Here is a 16,560-nt window from a genome sequence, read left to right on the forward strand (position 1 = left end):
CTTAATGTATGTATTTTGTTTTATCTGAGCGTCACTGATGAGTTTTATGTAGACGAAACGCTCGTCTGGCGTATCACATTATGAGCCTGGTACATTTGAAAACTATTTGGTATAATTTACTCACCTCGACAACACTTAGACTATGATTAATCGGCGTCCATGGTCCACTATCTCGCCAAGGAATTGTGCATTCAGTCTATGGATGTAGCAAAGTAAAGATATATTTATTACGTTCGTCATTTATTGATATATAAATAAATTTAAATTATGAGTTTTATTTTCAATGTTGTCAATTTTTATGGAGACACGCCCACTCTGACGTTGTGTATTCATACGCCAACATGTGTGTACGTTTTCATTGTTAATATAAATAATATAAAAAGTTCTTTGAGCTTTATTTTTGATAGAAATTTATTTATAATGGATTATTCAATGTGAAGAGTCAAAAATTAATTTTATGGTTCAATAAATTCAAAATAAATAATAGCCATTCATTAAATAAAACATCAGAGATCAAGATATGTGTTAGTTTTATTGTCATGTATTGTAGATTAAAATGGGTCAATGAAAACAAATTACAACTATTTGTAAGCTGTGGTGGGGTTCGTGTTGCTAAGTCTTTAGTTTTAATATGTTGTGTCTTGTGTACTATTTATTTTCTATCTTTGAGTTTGACTGTCCCTCTGGTATCTTTTGCCTTCTTTTTTTAATCTTAACTGTGATTGTACTGCTCCTCGGGGCGAATTAATTGACAAATAAAAATAGTTGTTGTGGTCCTTAGTAAATGTCTGAGAAAAGAAAATATCAAAATCTTTAACTGTTAGAAAGGATGCAATAAGTGTAATGTCAATCATTTGATTAGTTACCTATATTATTGCATAGCAATATAATATTTCCCACAGAAAGTAACTAACAGTTAGCGTGCAATAAATTCTATTATTGCATAGCAATATAATATTTCCTACAGAAAGTAACCAAAAGTTAATAAAAGGGTTATTGCATGAATATTGGGGAATATTGTCCCTCGTAGAACATTTATTGCACTCGCAAGCTCATGCAATATAAAATTCTACTTGGGACAATATTTCCCAATATTCATGCAATAACCCTATAATATTGCACTAGTGCAATAAATCTTCAAAATTCATGACGTCATCAACGACAAAATCTTAGTTTAAACCGACTTTTACTTTCAAATATTATATTGTTATACAGTAAAAGGGTTATTGCATGAATATTGCGGAATATTGTCCCTCGTAGAACATATATTGCACTCGCAAGCTCGTTCAATATAAAATTCTACTCGGGACAATATTCCCCAATAGGTCCGAGACCACAATTGTCGTCCCATTTTCGTTGTAAACGAATACGGTCCCTAGTGTTGACAGTGGGTTACTTGCCATTAATTTTTATACCCCTTCCAAATTTATTTCTCCATGTTTAATGCCTCAAATTGGAAGTAAGGGGGTGAAATTACACTATAAAAAAAATTGAGTCCAGAATTTTAAAGGAAACTAGTGATTTGGTCCAGCTGAAAAAGGTTAAAAATTATCACTTCGGAAGCTGTCAAAAAGATTTCAAGACGCCCTAAACATAAAATTGTCCATATTTTGAGTTAAAAACGATGAAGTTTTCTATAATTTTTCTATAATTTGTCCCAAAAGTAGTACAACACACTGTAAAAGTTTCTTTGAGGAAGCGCAGGTGGGATTTTTTTATTTTCATTTATGTTCTAAAAGAAATGCACTACGAAATAATTGTGGTCTCGGACCAATATTCGTGCAATAACCCTACATTACTACACTGTTAAAATATTCTGAAATTGAACTACAGAAAATCAAATATTTCTTTTATATAATTATTTTAACATGCTCGCGATACACACCTTTCGTGGTTGATACTGCAGTTCACCAATAGGAGTTGTGAATCTAGGTAGATTCTGAAATAATAATGTTTACACTATTCTATGTACAGAGGACAACTAAATATACACACATGGCTGCTTATGAGAATACATGATAAAGGCACATTTCGGTCCTATGTATTTAAAATATGAATAAAATGAAATGTATGTCTATCTTGAAACACACTTTGGATTCCCAGAAATAACGTCTATCAAATATCGATTTTCATAGTTTTTAAATGTTATTTTAAATATTGAAATCAAATGCCTGTCTTTCTCTTACTGCGAAACTGCATAAACTGCCACATTTACTTAATCATTATTTAGATAGGAGCAAAGGACCAACACGAAAAGATATCTTTCTTCAAGACGGCTTATTCAAGAATTTGAATGTGGGTGAAATAACTTAATTGGCTTGACTTTTTTTTTTATATGGTAAGGTCTTGACTTATATATAGTTTTGGACAAAATATCTGTAGATGGTAATTTTAATTTAAATATATCCCTTTTTACAGATTTTTGATTGGTGTTAGAGGCTCCTTTCAGCATTTTTGTCTATATCTTGGCGGTCAGTTTGTATTGAGATAAGGATGGAGGAAACCGTTGCTCTTGAGAAGAACCGTCGTTCTTCGGCAGGAAAACATATTAGTGATGATAACATGTTGACATCAAAATTGTCAAAGTATATCAACCTATTTTTGAAACAACAAAACAAATATTACTTTAAAATTATATTCGAATATTATTTTCCAGCCAATAAATGGACAAGATAAAAATTCTCATACCTCTCCTTTAACATGATAGTTGTCATTGTGTTCTATGTATGATCACTTTCAAACATTAATTTAAACTCATTTTCTGTGTATCCTAGTATAATTTGACTTCATGAAATCCCATTAATAAAATCTATACTTCAACATAAGAATACGCATTTACTTTTGTATAATATTTTTTTTCCCGAGATGTTTGTAAATTAAAATACTAACATAAGGTAAATGTATAAAATTATTCCAATAGACAAGATAAGAGGAACGTTTAGAATTTAGTACAAACAAAACTCATCATAGATACCAGGAATATTTTTTTACGCCTGCCGCACGTTTTTTCTACAAAAGACTCAAACTTAAGACGCGTTTGAAGTGATTTATAAATCTTTGTTGGCTTAATTCATGTGACAAAACTCGAGGATAGGGTGTATCTTTGTATAAATTTTCCAAAAATATCTGAGAATCCTACAAATACTTCGATACGGTCTTATGAATTGAATATCTCTTGGTTAACTGTCCCACTATATATAAATTTAACTAACATATTTGTCCTTAGGTACGTGTATATCAGGTCTCATTATATATGTCGTTGATGTTATGTCAGTGTCAGTGAAAATCTAAAAAAAAAAAATGAATATGCAATTACACAGAAAGAAAAGTTTCCTTTACAAAATAAACAGGGATTAATTTTCAAATCTCTGTGTGATTGTTATTGTTCAACTCGTTTCGTAAAGTATATATATTTTCCCATTTCTCGCAAAAGCATTTTAATAAGACTTATTCCCTTCATTACACATTATCGTAGCCAAAGGTACCTTCTAGTACCATATTTCATATGCGATATATAGAACAGTATTTGTTTTCAAGTGTATTACCAAGTTTGCGCATTAAAACAACGTTAAAACGAGTTTGAGGATATAGAATTTTTGTGTTCGCAATTTAAAAAAATTATGAAATACCCATTGTTGTTTACTGTTAGAATTTGCAACACATTTGGTGAATTTTGTCAAATTTGAATATTAGTCGTTAAAATTAATTGCCTAGAGAAATCGGATTAGGTAAACAACAGTTTTAATTACCGAGTCAAAACTGTCTTCTGGAATTGCGTCAATCGATCCACTATCTGCACATCCATGATTATCGTGCCCTTTTTTCTCACGATTATTATCTTCAATTTCTCTTTTAGTCGATAAAGCAAAATATATATTATTTTTTTTTGAATACTAGTACTTAAGGTCATGGGATAACTTACATGAGAGATAACATGAAATCCAAAAAGCGCCAAAGTTATTTTCATTAGAAAAAAATACGATAGGTACACCACTTGTTTCAGGAACAATTAGTTTTAAAAGTATAACAGTAAAACAATATAATAAGTTTGATAGCTATCTTCGAATAGAGCCTCAACAAACAACCGAAAACGTTGACATTTGCCTGAAGAATTTTCAACCTCATCTTTGAAGGTAATCATGAAGTGAAATATAAGACAATTAGCATACACAAATTTATACTTAAATCACGTTCCCATTAAATCACTGTGATTGACAGTTTACCAGCAGCATCATAAATATAGTGGTTGTTCAAATATGTAACCACACGTGTTTCTCGAACAATTTTCATCAGTTACTCCTCAACCCAAAATGTTTTAAGGACAATAATTATGAAAGCAAGGAAGCATGAAACTCATACTGCCCTAATAAAGCAGTCAAACACGTCTAAAGTCAACTTTGTCCGAGAGTGCTGTCGCCTCAGCATAAACATAATGACTTTATGGTACAAACTTGAGTTCCGTATACAAAATATAGTATATGAGTCATGCCAATACATAAACACTAAGTATTATGCAGATGCCAACCTTGAAAACTAATTGTCCATCATCGGTTGTGCAAGCTCAGTAGTAGTAGTAGCGTATCATAAGCAATTGCCAATTGTTTTTGAATACATTCCAGCAGTTAGACATTACACAATAAAAAGAAAAAAAGTATTAACATTTGCAATCTTAAAATCAAAAGTCCAAAAAATAGTATGCAAAACCATTTAACGTCTGAACATTTTAACTAAGTGCGACCAAATGCAGGCAATAGAAAGTAGTTTTAGCTTATGCAATTGTAACATATGTGTTAATTTTACTTGCGAAGGATAACATAAGATATCTTCAACAAAATCTACTCCCGTAAATCATATCAAACTTTGTCCATGTATACGCATTGCACATTCCACAAAACTATTATGTATTCAAAGATAATTTGTTTTAATTATTAGTAATACACACATTGACTGATAAGTCATAGCAACTACATGACAGGAGTTTGTCAAATTTTAGTATTTGTCGTAACATTTACTGCAGTTACAAATCGGTTTACAAAAATTTCATTTACCGAGTTTAAACTGTCCTCTTGAATGGATTGAAACGGTCCACTATCTGCAAAGCCTTGATTAACTTGTCCTCTTCCCTCATTATGAGTATTGGTAGGCACAATAGCTCGATTACTGGCTTCTATTTCTTCTGTAGCCTATACAGCAAATATGTTTTAGTAAAAGCTAATTACACATGCACAGCAATTTTTCAGGAATGAACGTGAAAAAGTTAAATTTGTTAGCTTAAAAAATAGATCAATAAAAACAATCTAAATTTAAGACAGCTCGAGCAAAGATTACATGTGAAGAAAGTTTTTCAAAGAGGAAAATTGAATGAAAATATTCAATATGTTGATATCAAATATATTTTTAAGGAGACTTGAGGGTACAAAAATTTCAGCAACATTTTTTTTCATCACAAATTTTATTTATTACACTAATATTTCTTACTTTATGATATGGTACAAAAACCAAAAAAAAAAATCGTTTTGGCCCAAGATGACTGTTTATTTCATGGAAAAAAGCTCAAAATAATCTCCCTTTGGTGCAAAAATGGCCTGTTTTTGCATAAAATATTGAAATATATTTTTTAACTCATCGGTGACCTATATTATTTTTATATTTTTTTCAATTAGCTGTTCTTAAACCTAAAAAAACTGAAAAAAAATACCTTAACAAAAATGCATGGATTTTCAAAGGCAGATCGTGAGCTTAAATGTACTCTGACCTCATTTTTTATTTTATTTTTCTATTAAGTATGTGATATAATTTAAATATATCCCTTTTTACAGATTTTTGATTGGTGTTAGAGGCTCCTTTCAGCATTTTTGTCTATATCTTGGCGGTCAGTTTGTATTGAGATAAGGATGGAGGAAACCGTTGCTCTTGAGAAGAACCGTCGTTCTTCGGCAGGAAAACATATTAGTGATGATAACATGTTGACATCAAAATTGTCAAAGTATATCAACCTATTTTTGAAACAACAAAACAAATATTACTTTAAAATTATATTCGAATATTATTTTCCAGCCAATAAATGGACAAGATAAAAATTCTCATACCTCTCCTTTAACATGATAGTTGTCATTGTGTTCTATGTATGATCACTTTCAAAACATTAATTCAAACTCATTTTCTGTGTATCCTAGTATAATTTGACTTCATGAAATCCCATTAATAAAATCTACTCCCGTAAATAATATCAAACTTTGTCCATGTATACGCATTGCACATTCCACAAAACTATTATGTATTCAAAGATAATTTGTTTTAATTATTAGTAATACACACATTGACTGATAAGTCATAGCAACTACATGACAGGAGTTTGTCAAATTTTAGTATTTGTCGTAACATTTACTGCAGTTACAAATCGGTTTACAAAAATTTCATTTACCGAGTTTAAACTGTCCTCTTGAATGGATTGAAACGGTCCACTATCTGCAAAGCCTTGATTAACTTGTCCTCTTCCCTCATTATGAGTATTGGTAGGCACAATAGCACAATTTTATTTTATTTTTCTATTAAGTATGTGATATAGTTATCAAAGGTACCAGGATTATAATTTAATACGCGCGTTTCGTCTACATAAGACTCATCAGTGACGCCCATATCAAAACAGTTACAAAGCCAAACAAGTACAAAGTTGAAGAGCATTGAGGACCCCAAAAATCCAAAAAGTTGTGTCAAATACGGCTAAGGTAATCTACTCCTGGGAAAAGAAAATCCTTAGTTTTTCGAAAAATTCAAAGTTTGTAAACATGAAATTTATAAACATGACGATATAATTGATATTCATGTCAACACCGAAGTGCTGACTACTGGGCTAGTAATACCCTTGGGGACGAAACGTCCACCAGCAGTGGCATCGACCCAGTGGTGTAAAATAGTTATCAAAGGTACCAGGATTATAATTTAATACGCCAGACGCGCGTTTCGTCAACATAAGACTCATCAGTGACGCTCATATCAAAACAGTTACAAAGCCAAACAAGTAAAAAGTTGAAGAGCATTGAGGACCCAAAAATCCAAAAAGTTGTGCCAAATACGGCTAAGGTAATCTACTCCTGGGAAAAGAAAATCCTTAGTTTTTCGAAAAATTCAAAGTTTTGTAAACATGAAATTTATAAACATGACGATATAATTGATATTCATGTCAATACCGAAGTGCTGACTACTGGGCTGGTAATACCCTCGGGGACGAAACGTCCACCAGCAGTGGCATCGACCCAGTGGTGTAAAATAGTTATCAAAGGTACCAGGATTATAATTTAATACGCCAGACGCGCGTTTCGTCTACATAAGACTCATCAGTGACGCCCATATCAAAACAGTTACAAAGCCAAACAAATACAAAGTTGAAGAGCATTGAGGGCCCAAAATTCCAAAAAGTTGTGCCAAATACGGCTACGGTAATCTACTCCTGGGGAAAGAAAATCCTTAGTTTTTCGAAAAATTCAAATAGTTCATTTATATAAAAAAAATAAGCAAAATCCTATATTTAAAAAAATGATTTATAACTGCGTGCTATCTTAACAAACTTAAACCTTACTTTTGATAAAACAGGATTCTCATATGGTCCACTATGATGACTAGCAGCTAAACGATTAATACGACTTTCTTCCTGCAATCATCGAAATGTCTATTGTAATACAATTGTATTAGTTTCAAAATATGCTTCAGTGGTTACATCTTATATTTGAGGATGGAAATGATTCAGAAATACTGTCGTACACATATGGAAACCTACTATATCCGTACCTTAATCTTAGAAATAAGAAGATGGGGTATGATTGCCAATGAGACAACTCTCCGTCCATGTCATAATGCGTAAGCTGTAAACTATTATAAGTCAAAGTAGGCCTTCAATACGTAGTTCTGGCTCGCACAGAGCAGCAAGCTATAAAGGCCCCCACTTGGCATTAACCGAAAGTTGGCTTAGTAACTGTTTGTGTTTATTATAGCGATAAGAAGGTTTTTACCCTCGCAAACACAAATTCTGGATTGAAATGACTCATATTTTTTTCCGTTAATGCGTTTTGTAATGGAGCGCCAAATGTAACATGAGTGCAAGGTTTTCGGAAGGTTAACACTAGGATCGAGATAAAAATACTTTCATAGCCCAACTGATCAGTGTCGATTGTCATGTATCTACATCTCAGAAGAGCAACCCTTCACAATTAAATGACACTAATCTATCTTATAAAATTGCAAAAAGATATATATACTTTAATTTACACAATTTAATTTCAACTTTCTAAAACGTTGCTCTGGCATAAAACATTTCCTTCACTATAAATAAACCATTGGGAAACAAGTTATGCAACTTATATTAATCCCTTTTCACTTTGCAGGTGCGAGTGCTGCCTTGTACCGTCATTGGCCTGCTCGAAATCTACAAGGGTGACTGTCTTTAACGTGCAAGAGATATGGCACTCTCTTAACACGGGTCAGCCATTTATCATCCCCTTCCGACGGACTATCATCGTTTCCTCAAGACCATTCTCGCAATAAAATTGGTAAGCAGTCTATGACAAGAATGTATATATCAACTGAAGGAAGTTTATTTACATATCTGATCTTTTTTGTATTTAATGATACACTTTCAAATAGTCCAAGTATACCACATATAAAAATTATATTTCATTTTAAGGAGAACGTCTCTTAATTTTATGCAGGGAAAATAGAAAAATATGCTACTACTATGTAGCTATTTCTTTAACAAATTATGTAACTTGAAGTGACATGTTTTACAAAGAGAAGTGAGAGGTTAAGCTAGTTATAACATCAGGTTTAATCCACAATTTGTTTTACAGAAAAAACATGCTTGAACCAAGCCAGGAATATAAAAGTTGTTGTCCATTTGTTTGAGGCGTTTAAGCTTTTGATTTTACCCTTCGATTATATATAATTAGGCACTTCTCTTTTTAAATTTTCCTCGAAGCTCTGTATATGTGTGATTTTACTATTTAAGAGCTATAGAAATCATCATTTTGTCGAAAATTTGAAGTTACTCTGCAATTGTAAAGTCCAAGCTAAATATGATAAAGTTGGATGCAAAATATATACCCGACCGACCATTGATGTATTGTTAGCCATTAACGTCGTTTCAGATCTCAGGCTTTGTAATCCTGAGTTCAGTATTTTTGTGAATTTACTTTTTTTTTATATTGATTTTCACACTTCTCTTGACGAAATGTGCATTAAAATGCCGTCATTCGGTTAAACGTGGACCGAATTTGAGGTTTCCATGTTTGGTTCAATTTTTGTTACTTCTCTATTTTTTGCATGAAGAACTATTGGATTATGTCAAATATTTACTTCATATCAGTATACTTCCTCTTTAATCAAATGAAAGATTTCGTGCCAGATTTTTTTGTACAAGCATCTTTCGACAAAATCTCTATTAAAGTCTCCTATGCATTACCCGTTCAAATAAGTCACAAAGCAGGAAAAAAGTGTTCTGCATCCTAGTATAACAAAGATTTCAATAAACAGGTTACACAAAAAAAAGTTTTACTGAAATTTGATATTGTACGCTCTAACGTTTTGTTAGTATGGGAATGGACCATTTAGTGAACGCTCATATCATCATCCTCATTTTACACATTGAGAAACTAAATATTTGCTTAACTGAAACTTATAAAAATTATTTATAGTCTTCACCAGTTCATTGTCACATTATACTTGAATTGATTTTTCTTTTTCTTTTCTGGGCAGTAAGAGTTATCCTTCGTGCCACATATACAATGTAAGCAACTGACTCTCCTCATAAAAAAATAAAAATACATTTGTGTCTGTATTTTTTTGTTGTGTCATGTGTATTATTGTTTTTCTGTTTGTCTTTTTCATTTTTAGCCATGGCGTTGTCAGTTTGTTTTAGATTTATAAGTTTGACTGTCCCTTTGGTATCTTTCGTCTCTCTTTTATCTGTATTTTATTTTTCATTTACATGTTGTACTGTTAAATCAATCATCCTTAATCAAAACGATAGCTGTATGTGTGAGTGTATGCGAGTGGGAGAGAAAGGCTTTTTATTTTTACTTTATGTGATTACATGCTTGTAATGAGCCCTATGATGAGGAAATAAAATATCTTTCTCTTTATCTTTATCTTATCTAGTTAAATGAATCAGATGTGGATACTAAAAAATTACAAAGATCTTTTAGAGTACATTCAATCAAACTCTCTTTCATCTTGTAATAGTATTAAAACATTTGACTTTTCTACACTTTATACAAGTATTCCACATTCCAAACTTAACGAAAAATTGAAAGAGTTGGTATTGCTTTGTTTCATAAAAAAGAATGGCCAACGTAGATACAAGTGTCTTGTCTTAGGGAGGGATACATCCTACTTTGTAAAGGATCACTCTGATTCAAACAAAAAATTCTCTGAAACTGACATTATCAAGATGCTTGATTTCTTGATTGACAACATAGTTGTTACGTTCGGAGGACGTGTTTTTCAACAGACTGTCGGTATTCAAATGGAAACAAATTTTGCCCCTCTTCTTGCCGACTTGTTTCTTTATTATTATGAGGCTGACTTTTTTCAGGAACTTCTTAGGAAGAAAGATAAGAAGTTGGCAATATCCTTTAACTACTTTCCGCTATATAGATGACGTTCTTTCACTAAATAATTCAAAATTTGGTGACTATGTTGAACGCATCTATCCCATCGAACTAGAGATAAAGGATACTACAGATATAGTTAAGTTGGCCTCATATCGTGACTTGAATCTAGAAATTGACAATGAGGGTCGGTTGAAAACAAAACTTTACGACAAAAGAGATGATTTCAGCTTTCCAATTGTGAACTTTCCATTTCTAAGTAGCAACATTCCAGCAGCACCTGCAATACTGGGTATATATATCCCAATTGATACAATATTCCCGTGCTTGCATTTCCTATCATGATTTTCTTGATAAAGTGTTGCTGCTCACGAGGAAGCTATACAACCAAGAGTTACAAATGGTGAAGTTGAAATCATCCGTTCGTAAATGGTACGGACGCCATCACGATTTGGTTGACCGTTATGGAATAACCGTTTCACAAATGATATCGGATATGTTCCGTACGTCGTAACTACAATTCCCTTCCTTTTCATGAATGTGACCTACCGAATTAGACTATTTACCGGATTTGTTATCACATAAGCAACACGACGGGTGCCACATGTGGAGCAGGATTTGCTTACCATTCCGGAGCACCTGAGATCACCCCTAGTTTTTGGTTGGGTTCAAATTGCTTATTCTTTAGTTTTCTATGTTATGTCATGTGTACTATTGTTTGTCTGTTTGTCTGTATGTCTTTTTGATTTTTAGTCATGGTGTTGTCAGTTTATTTTCGATTTATGAGTTTGGCTGTCCCTCTGGTATCTTTCGTCCCTCTTTTAAGGAAATACTAGAACACATCCGCGAAATCGCGGGCATATACAGCTTGTGAACTGTTGTAGGATGATTTTTTGTAAAATATATTATGTATATGAAGAATTACATAAAAGGTATCTCCCTTTTTCCAAAGTCCGATATTTGTTTCCTTTCTGTTAATTCAATTATATTCGTGTTTCTAGCCTACGACCACAATTATTCTTCTCCTTTGCTACAATGCTTCTTTTGGTAAAAGTCAAATCAAATTAAAAATTTACACCGTTTCAAACATGAAATAAATGTAACTGCTTATATATAGACCATTATTAGTCTAAAAAATATGCTTCTATGACAATCCATCAGTGCTTTTGTTTTTGAGAGCCTTATTAACATGCCAATGGTAGGATTTGAATCATGTATAAATGACTAATATCGACTAAGGCTAATTTGAGGTGTTGTCGATCGGAGGGATCCTGATCCCGAAATCCCGGGATTAAAACCATGAAATCCCTAGATGCAAAATTCATATCCCGAAATCGAAAAATATATTCCCGGATCCCGTAAGGATCAATCCCTAAATCCCGAGCTTAAAAACACCCGATCCTGACGCCCCGAGAAAGGTCCCGCCTCCCTCTAATCTGTACCTTACTTTCAATTTTGCAAAATCACTATTTTCCATTTAAATAATAAATTTTTATGCCCCAATTATGGGCATTATTTTTTCTAGTCTGTGCATCCGTGCGTTCGTTTGTTCGGTCGTCCGTCCGTCCGTCTAGTCCGTCTGTCCCACTTCAGGTAAAAGTTTTTGGTCGAGCCGGGAGTTTTAGATGAAGTTGAGCATGTTTTACTTTGATATATATGCAAGTGGTATGACCCCTTAAATAATAAACATTTCAAAGAAAACAGTAAACAGAATCTGGGACTTTCTATACTAAAATAGAAATTCACTGACAGAATACAGAGAGTCTCTATATATTAAAGTAGTATAATCGTAGTTTAAATGTAGATAAACGCGAAAAATATTTGTCCTCTCTAAGGAGGTATAACAGTTGTGATTTTTGCGATATAAACACCATGATATGGAGAACGCTCTACGATTGGTTGTACTTGTGTCACATGTTTTATTTATTTTAATATAAATGCAACTGTTATGACTCCTTATATAGTAAACATTTAAAAAAAAACCGCAGTAGACAGAATACAGAGAGTCTCTATATATTAAAGTAGTATAATCGTAGTTTACATGTAGATAAACGCGAAAAATAATTGTCCTCTCTATAAGGAGGTATAATAGTTGTGGTTCTTGCGATCTAAACACCTAAACTGGTCCACCGTTCTATCTATAGCTTCACACCCAAGGAACGGGTTGGAGCTATTGTCACCTTGTCATTAATTGGACGAGTCTTACAAATTCAACGATTCGCTAATAAAATTGGCCAATGAAAATGATAGGAAATTGACCTCAAATGTTATACTGCGATGCCGCAAAATAAACAAGTATCTGTTATATTAACTCCATGGTGGTAGCGCAGATAAATGAACAACGAGCGTGTTAACATGTTCTTGACAAAATGAGCCGGTATCTTTCATTCCCTTAAGAACTCAGTAGGGTTATAAATACATGTGCTAATTTCTCTTTGATTTTCTATCAGTATAACATGTATAATACATAATCAAACATAGCACATGATGTACTAGTCTCGTCGCATTATTAAATCCCGTGGTCAGAATTCTGACCACGGGATTTAGGCCATACCTGTTGTCAGTGTAGCGATAAGTGAACACAACAGGGGTCCAGTTTATCTAAACACCATGATATGGAGAACGCTCTGATTGGCTTATCTATTTTTCATTTTTGTTATCTATCATACGATTGGTTGTATTCGTGCATGTTTCAAACAGGAAGTCTTATTTATGACTAAAAGTCAGTCTGATGACGGAATCATATCCGGACTCCTTTTTTATCGTTTTTCTCCCAAAATAACTCAATCTGAATAATCATAAGATGGGATGACAAATGCGACTATGCATGTTACCTATAGGACACAGAGGCATGATGATTGATTTATTGTGGAAGGAAGAGAAGCGACACACAAAATGAGGTCTTCTCGTTTAATAGTATTGATAAGATGAAAAATGTACCAAGAATTCACATTTGAAATGTATAAATTCTATAATTAATGAAATACTTGCATGACACTGACTGCAGCATTGACTGTCTGTACTTTTTATACTACTGTCATTTGAGCTTGATAACTTATCTTTTACTTTAACAGACTCAAAGCAAGTATACGGATCTGATCCCGTACTATCTTTACTGTCTGTACTATTTGTGCTTCTTCCATATCTTGCAAAACAAAATGGAAATCAATGCTATATTATATTTTCGTTTCACATAATGCATACACCTTTACCATTTGATAATACATAATCCATTCAAACCACAGTTATGCAAGACAATAACAACTAAAATAACATGTAAAAACATTGAAAATATTAAACATGATTGTAAAATTATTCATTATGTTAATCTTCTGGGTATATTTTAAACATGGAATTACAGATTTTCACACATTTCGAAATTATGTTGATTGTCGAAAACATTTCTGACAGTTTGAAACATTATCAACATTGAAGTTGTTTATCAGACATTTGTTACAGTAACTATCCTTAAAAAACAATTCTTAGAGGATATAAAAAAAGAAGACAGTGAAATTTAAATTTATACAAAAAATATCTCACAAAAGTTTATCGTTTTCAATTTTAAATTATATATATACATACATATATGTTTCAGACCATATGAGTATTAAGACCGTACGGATACGTTCCGGACCATATGCGTATACTCGTACGGTCCAGTTCGAGCTGGACCATACACATATTTGGACCATATGGATTCCTTTTAAATAAACATTTACCCAAAAACTTTTATTGAGTATTACAAAGTGAATAAGTTAACATTAAATCAATTGAAATTAAATAATTCTGTATTTAATTTTCATTCTAACTCCTATTTTGCCATTAAAGCGGGAGGTTCGGCATGCCAGAAAACTAGGTTCAACCCACCATTCTTTTAAAAAAAATGTCCTGTACCAAGTCAGAAATATGGCCATTGCTATATTATAGTTTGTTTCTGTGTGTGTTACATTTAACGTTGTGTTTCTGTTGTGTCGTTTGTTTCCTCTTATATTTGAGTGTGAATTCACATTACTATAAGACGTGTCACGGTACCTTTCTAACCCAAATTCATGTATTTAGTTTTGGTGTTATATTTATTATACTCATCGGATTTTGTCTAATGCTTAGTTCGTTTCTATGTGTGTTACATTTTAATGTTGTGTCGTTGTTCTCCTCTTATATTTAATGCGTTTCCCTCAGTTTTAGTTTGCAACCTGGATATTTTTTTTTTTATCGATTTATGAGTTTCGGACGCACGAAATTATTTAGTATTGAGTTACTGAGCTTCATTCTGGTTTAAGTACTTTGTTCAAAATGAAATCTGATATTTATAAGATCACATAAAAAATGTTTTAGTGTAAAAACATGTGAATATTTTGCACTCATTATTATCTAAGACTCTTTCATCTTGCAATAGTATTAAAACATTTGACTTTTCTACACTTTACAAAAGTATTCCCCATTCCAAACTAAAAGACACATTGAAAGAGTTGATATAACTTTGTTCATAAAAAAAGAATGACCAACGTAGATACAAGTATCTTATCTTAGGAAGGGATACATCCTACTTTGTAAAGGATCACTCTGATTCAACTAAAAATCTCTGAAACTGACATTATCAAGGTTATTGATTTCTTGATTGACAACATATTTGTAACATTTGGAGGACGTGTTTTTCAACAGACTGTCGGCATTCCAATGGGAACCAACTGTGTCCCTCTTCTTGTCGACTTGTTTCATTATTATTATGAGGCTGACTTCATACATGAACTTCTTAGAAAGAAAGATAAGAAGTTTGCAATATTCTTAAACTCTACTTTCCGCTATATAGATGATGTTCTCTCACTAAAAAAATCAAACTCTGGTGACTATGTTGAACGCATCTATCCTATCGAACTAGAGATAAAGGATACAACAGATATAGTTAAGTCGGCCTCATATCTTGACTTACATCTAGAAAAATTGACAGTGAGGATCGGTTGAAAACAAACTTTTACGACAACAGAGTTGACTTCAGCTTCCCAATTGTGATCTTTCCATTTCTAAATAGCAACATTCCAGCAGCGCTTGGATACGTAGCATATGTCTCCCAATTGATACGATTACCTGTGCTTGTATATCCTATCATGATCGAGAGAGTTGCTGCTCACAAGAAAGCTATTAAACCAAGAGTTCCAAATGGTGAAGTTGAAATCATCAGTTCGTAAATTTTATGGACGCCATCACGAGTTGGTTGACCGTTATAGAATAACCGTTTCACAGATTAGATAAGATATGTTCCTGACGTCGTAACTACCATCCCCTTCCCTTGTCATTAATGTGACCTACCGAATAAGAAAATTCACTGGGATTTTAATAACATGAGCAACACGACTGGTGCCTTTACGGAGCACCTGAGATCACCCCCAGTTTTGGTGGGATTCGCGTTGCTTAGTCTTTAGTTTTCTATGTTGTGTCATGTGTACTATTATTTTTCTAATTTTTTAGCCATGGCGTTGTCAGTTTGTTTTGATCTATGCGTTTGACTGCCCCTCTGGTATCTTTCGCCCCTCTTTTATACTTATATTGTCTGCACATGTAAAAACTGCTTTAAACGGTTAATAATTAAGATTGGCTTACATTTGAGCATGGTTGACATCTGGAATGTATGAAAAACAAATTATCGTTGCAGTAAAAAATAACAATGTACATATTTTTGTTCATTCATAAAATCACAGAACTATATGCAGGAAGAATATTATTATCTTAACATTCAAAGATGATCTCTCGAATGGTTTCGGTATCAAGGGAGTAGGAGAGTCAAGTCCATGTCCAGCTTCAGATCTGTTTCCTGTTTAATGTTGCGTAAACACGTCACAAATGTATGTACTATATTTTTCTAAATTGACTGTCCTTTTCAACAAGTCATGCCCTGCCATTTCTGTTGATCTCGAAGTAATTAAAAAACATCATCGAAGAAAGATTTTTGTTGTCGATGACA

At 32.8% G+C, this 16,560-nt stretch overlaps 1 protein-coding gene across 2 annotated transcripts in view; it reads right to left on the reverse strand.

Moving 5' to 3' along the window:
* The window catches only part of LOC139517797 (uncharacterized), a 41,542-nt gene that overhangs the window by 14,429 nt on the left and 10,553 nt on the right, over window positions 1-16,560 (reverse strand). Inside the window, exons 3-10 of one of the 2 annotated variants that reach the window (XM_071309238.1) lie at window positions 16,200-16,218; window positions 13,593-13,746; window positions 7,580-7,651; window positions 5,049-5,183; window positions 3,750-3,857; window positions 3,213-3,287; window positions 1,886-1,939; window positions 125-196 (exon numbers count right to left, since the gene is read on the reverse strand). In XM_071309238.1, the coding sequence (XP_071165339.1) occupies window positions 125-196; window positions 1,886-1,939; window positions 3,213-3,287; window positions 3,750-3,857; window positions 5,049-5,183; window positions 7,580-7,651; window positions 13,593-13,746; window positions 16,200-16,218 (689 nt within the window). The remainder of the gene's footprint in view (window positions 1-124; window positions 197-1,885; window positions 1,940-3,212; window positions 3,288-3,749; window positions 3,858-5,048; window positions 5,184-7,579; window positions 7,652-13,592; window positions 13,747-16,199; window positions 16,219-16,560) is intronic. The other variant, XM_071309239.1, reaches the window with a different exon arrangement.

Source organism: Mytilus edulis, chromosome 3 (assembly GCF_963676685.1).
Source record: "Mytilus edulis chromosome 3, xbMytEdul2.2, whole genome shotgun sequence".
NCBI lineage: Eukaryota > Metazoa > Mollusca > Bivalvia > Mytilida > Mytilidae > Mytilus > Mytilus edulis.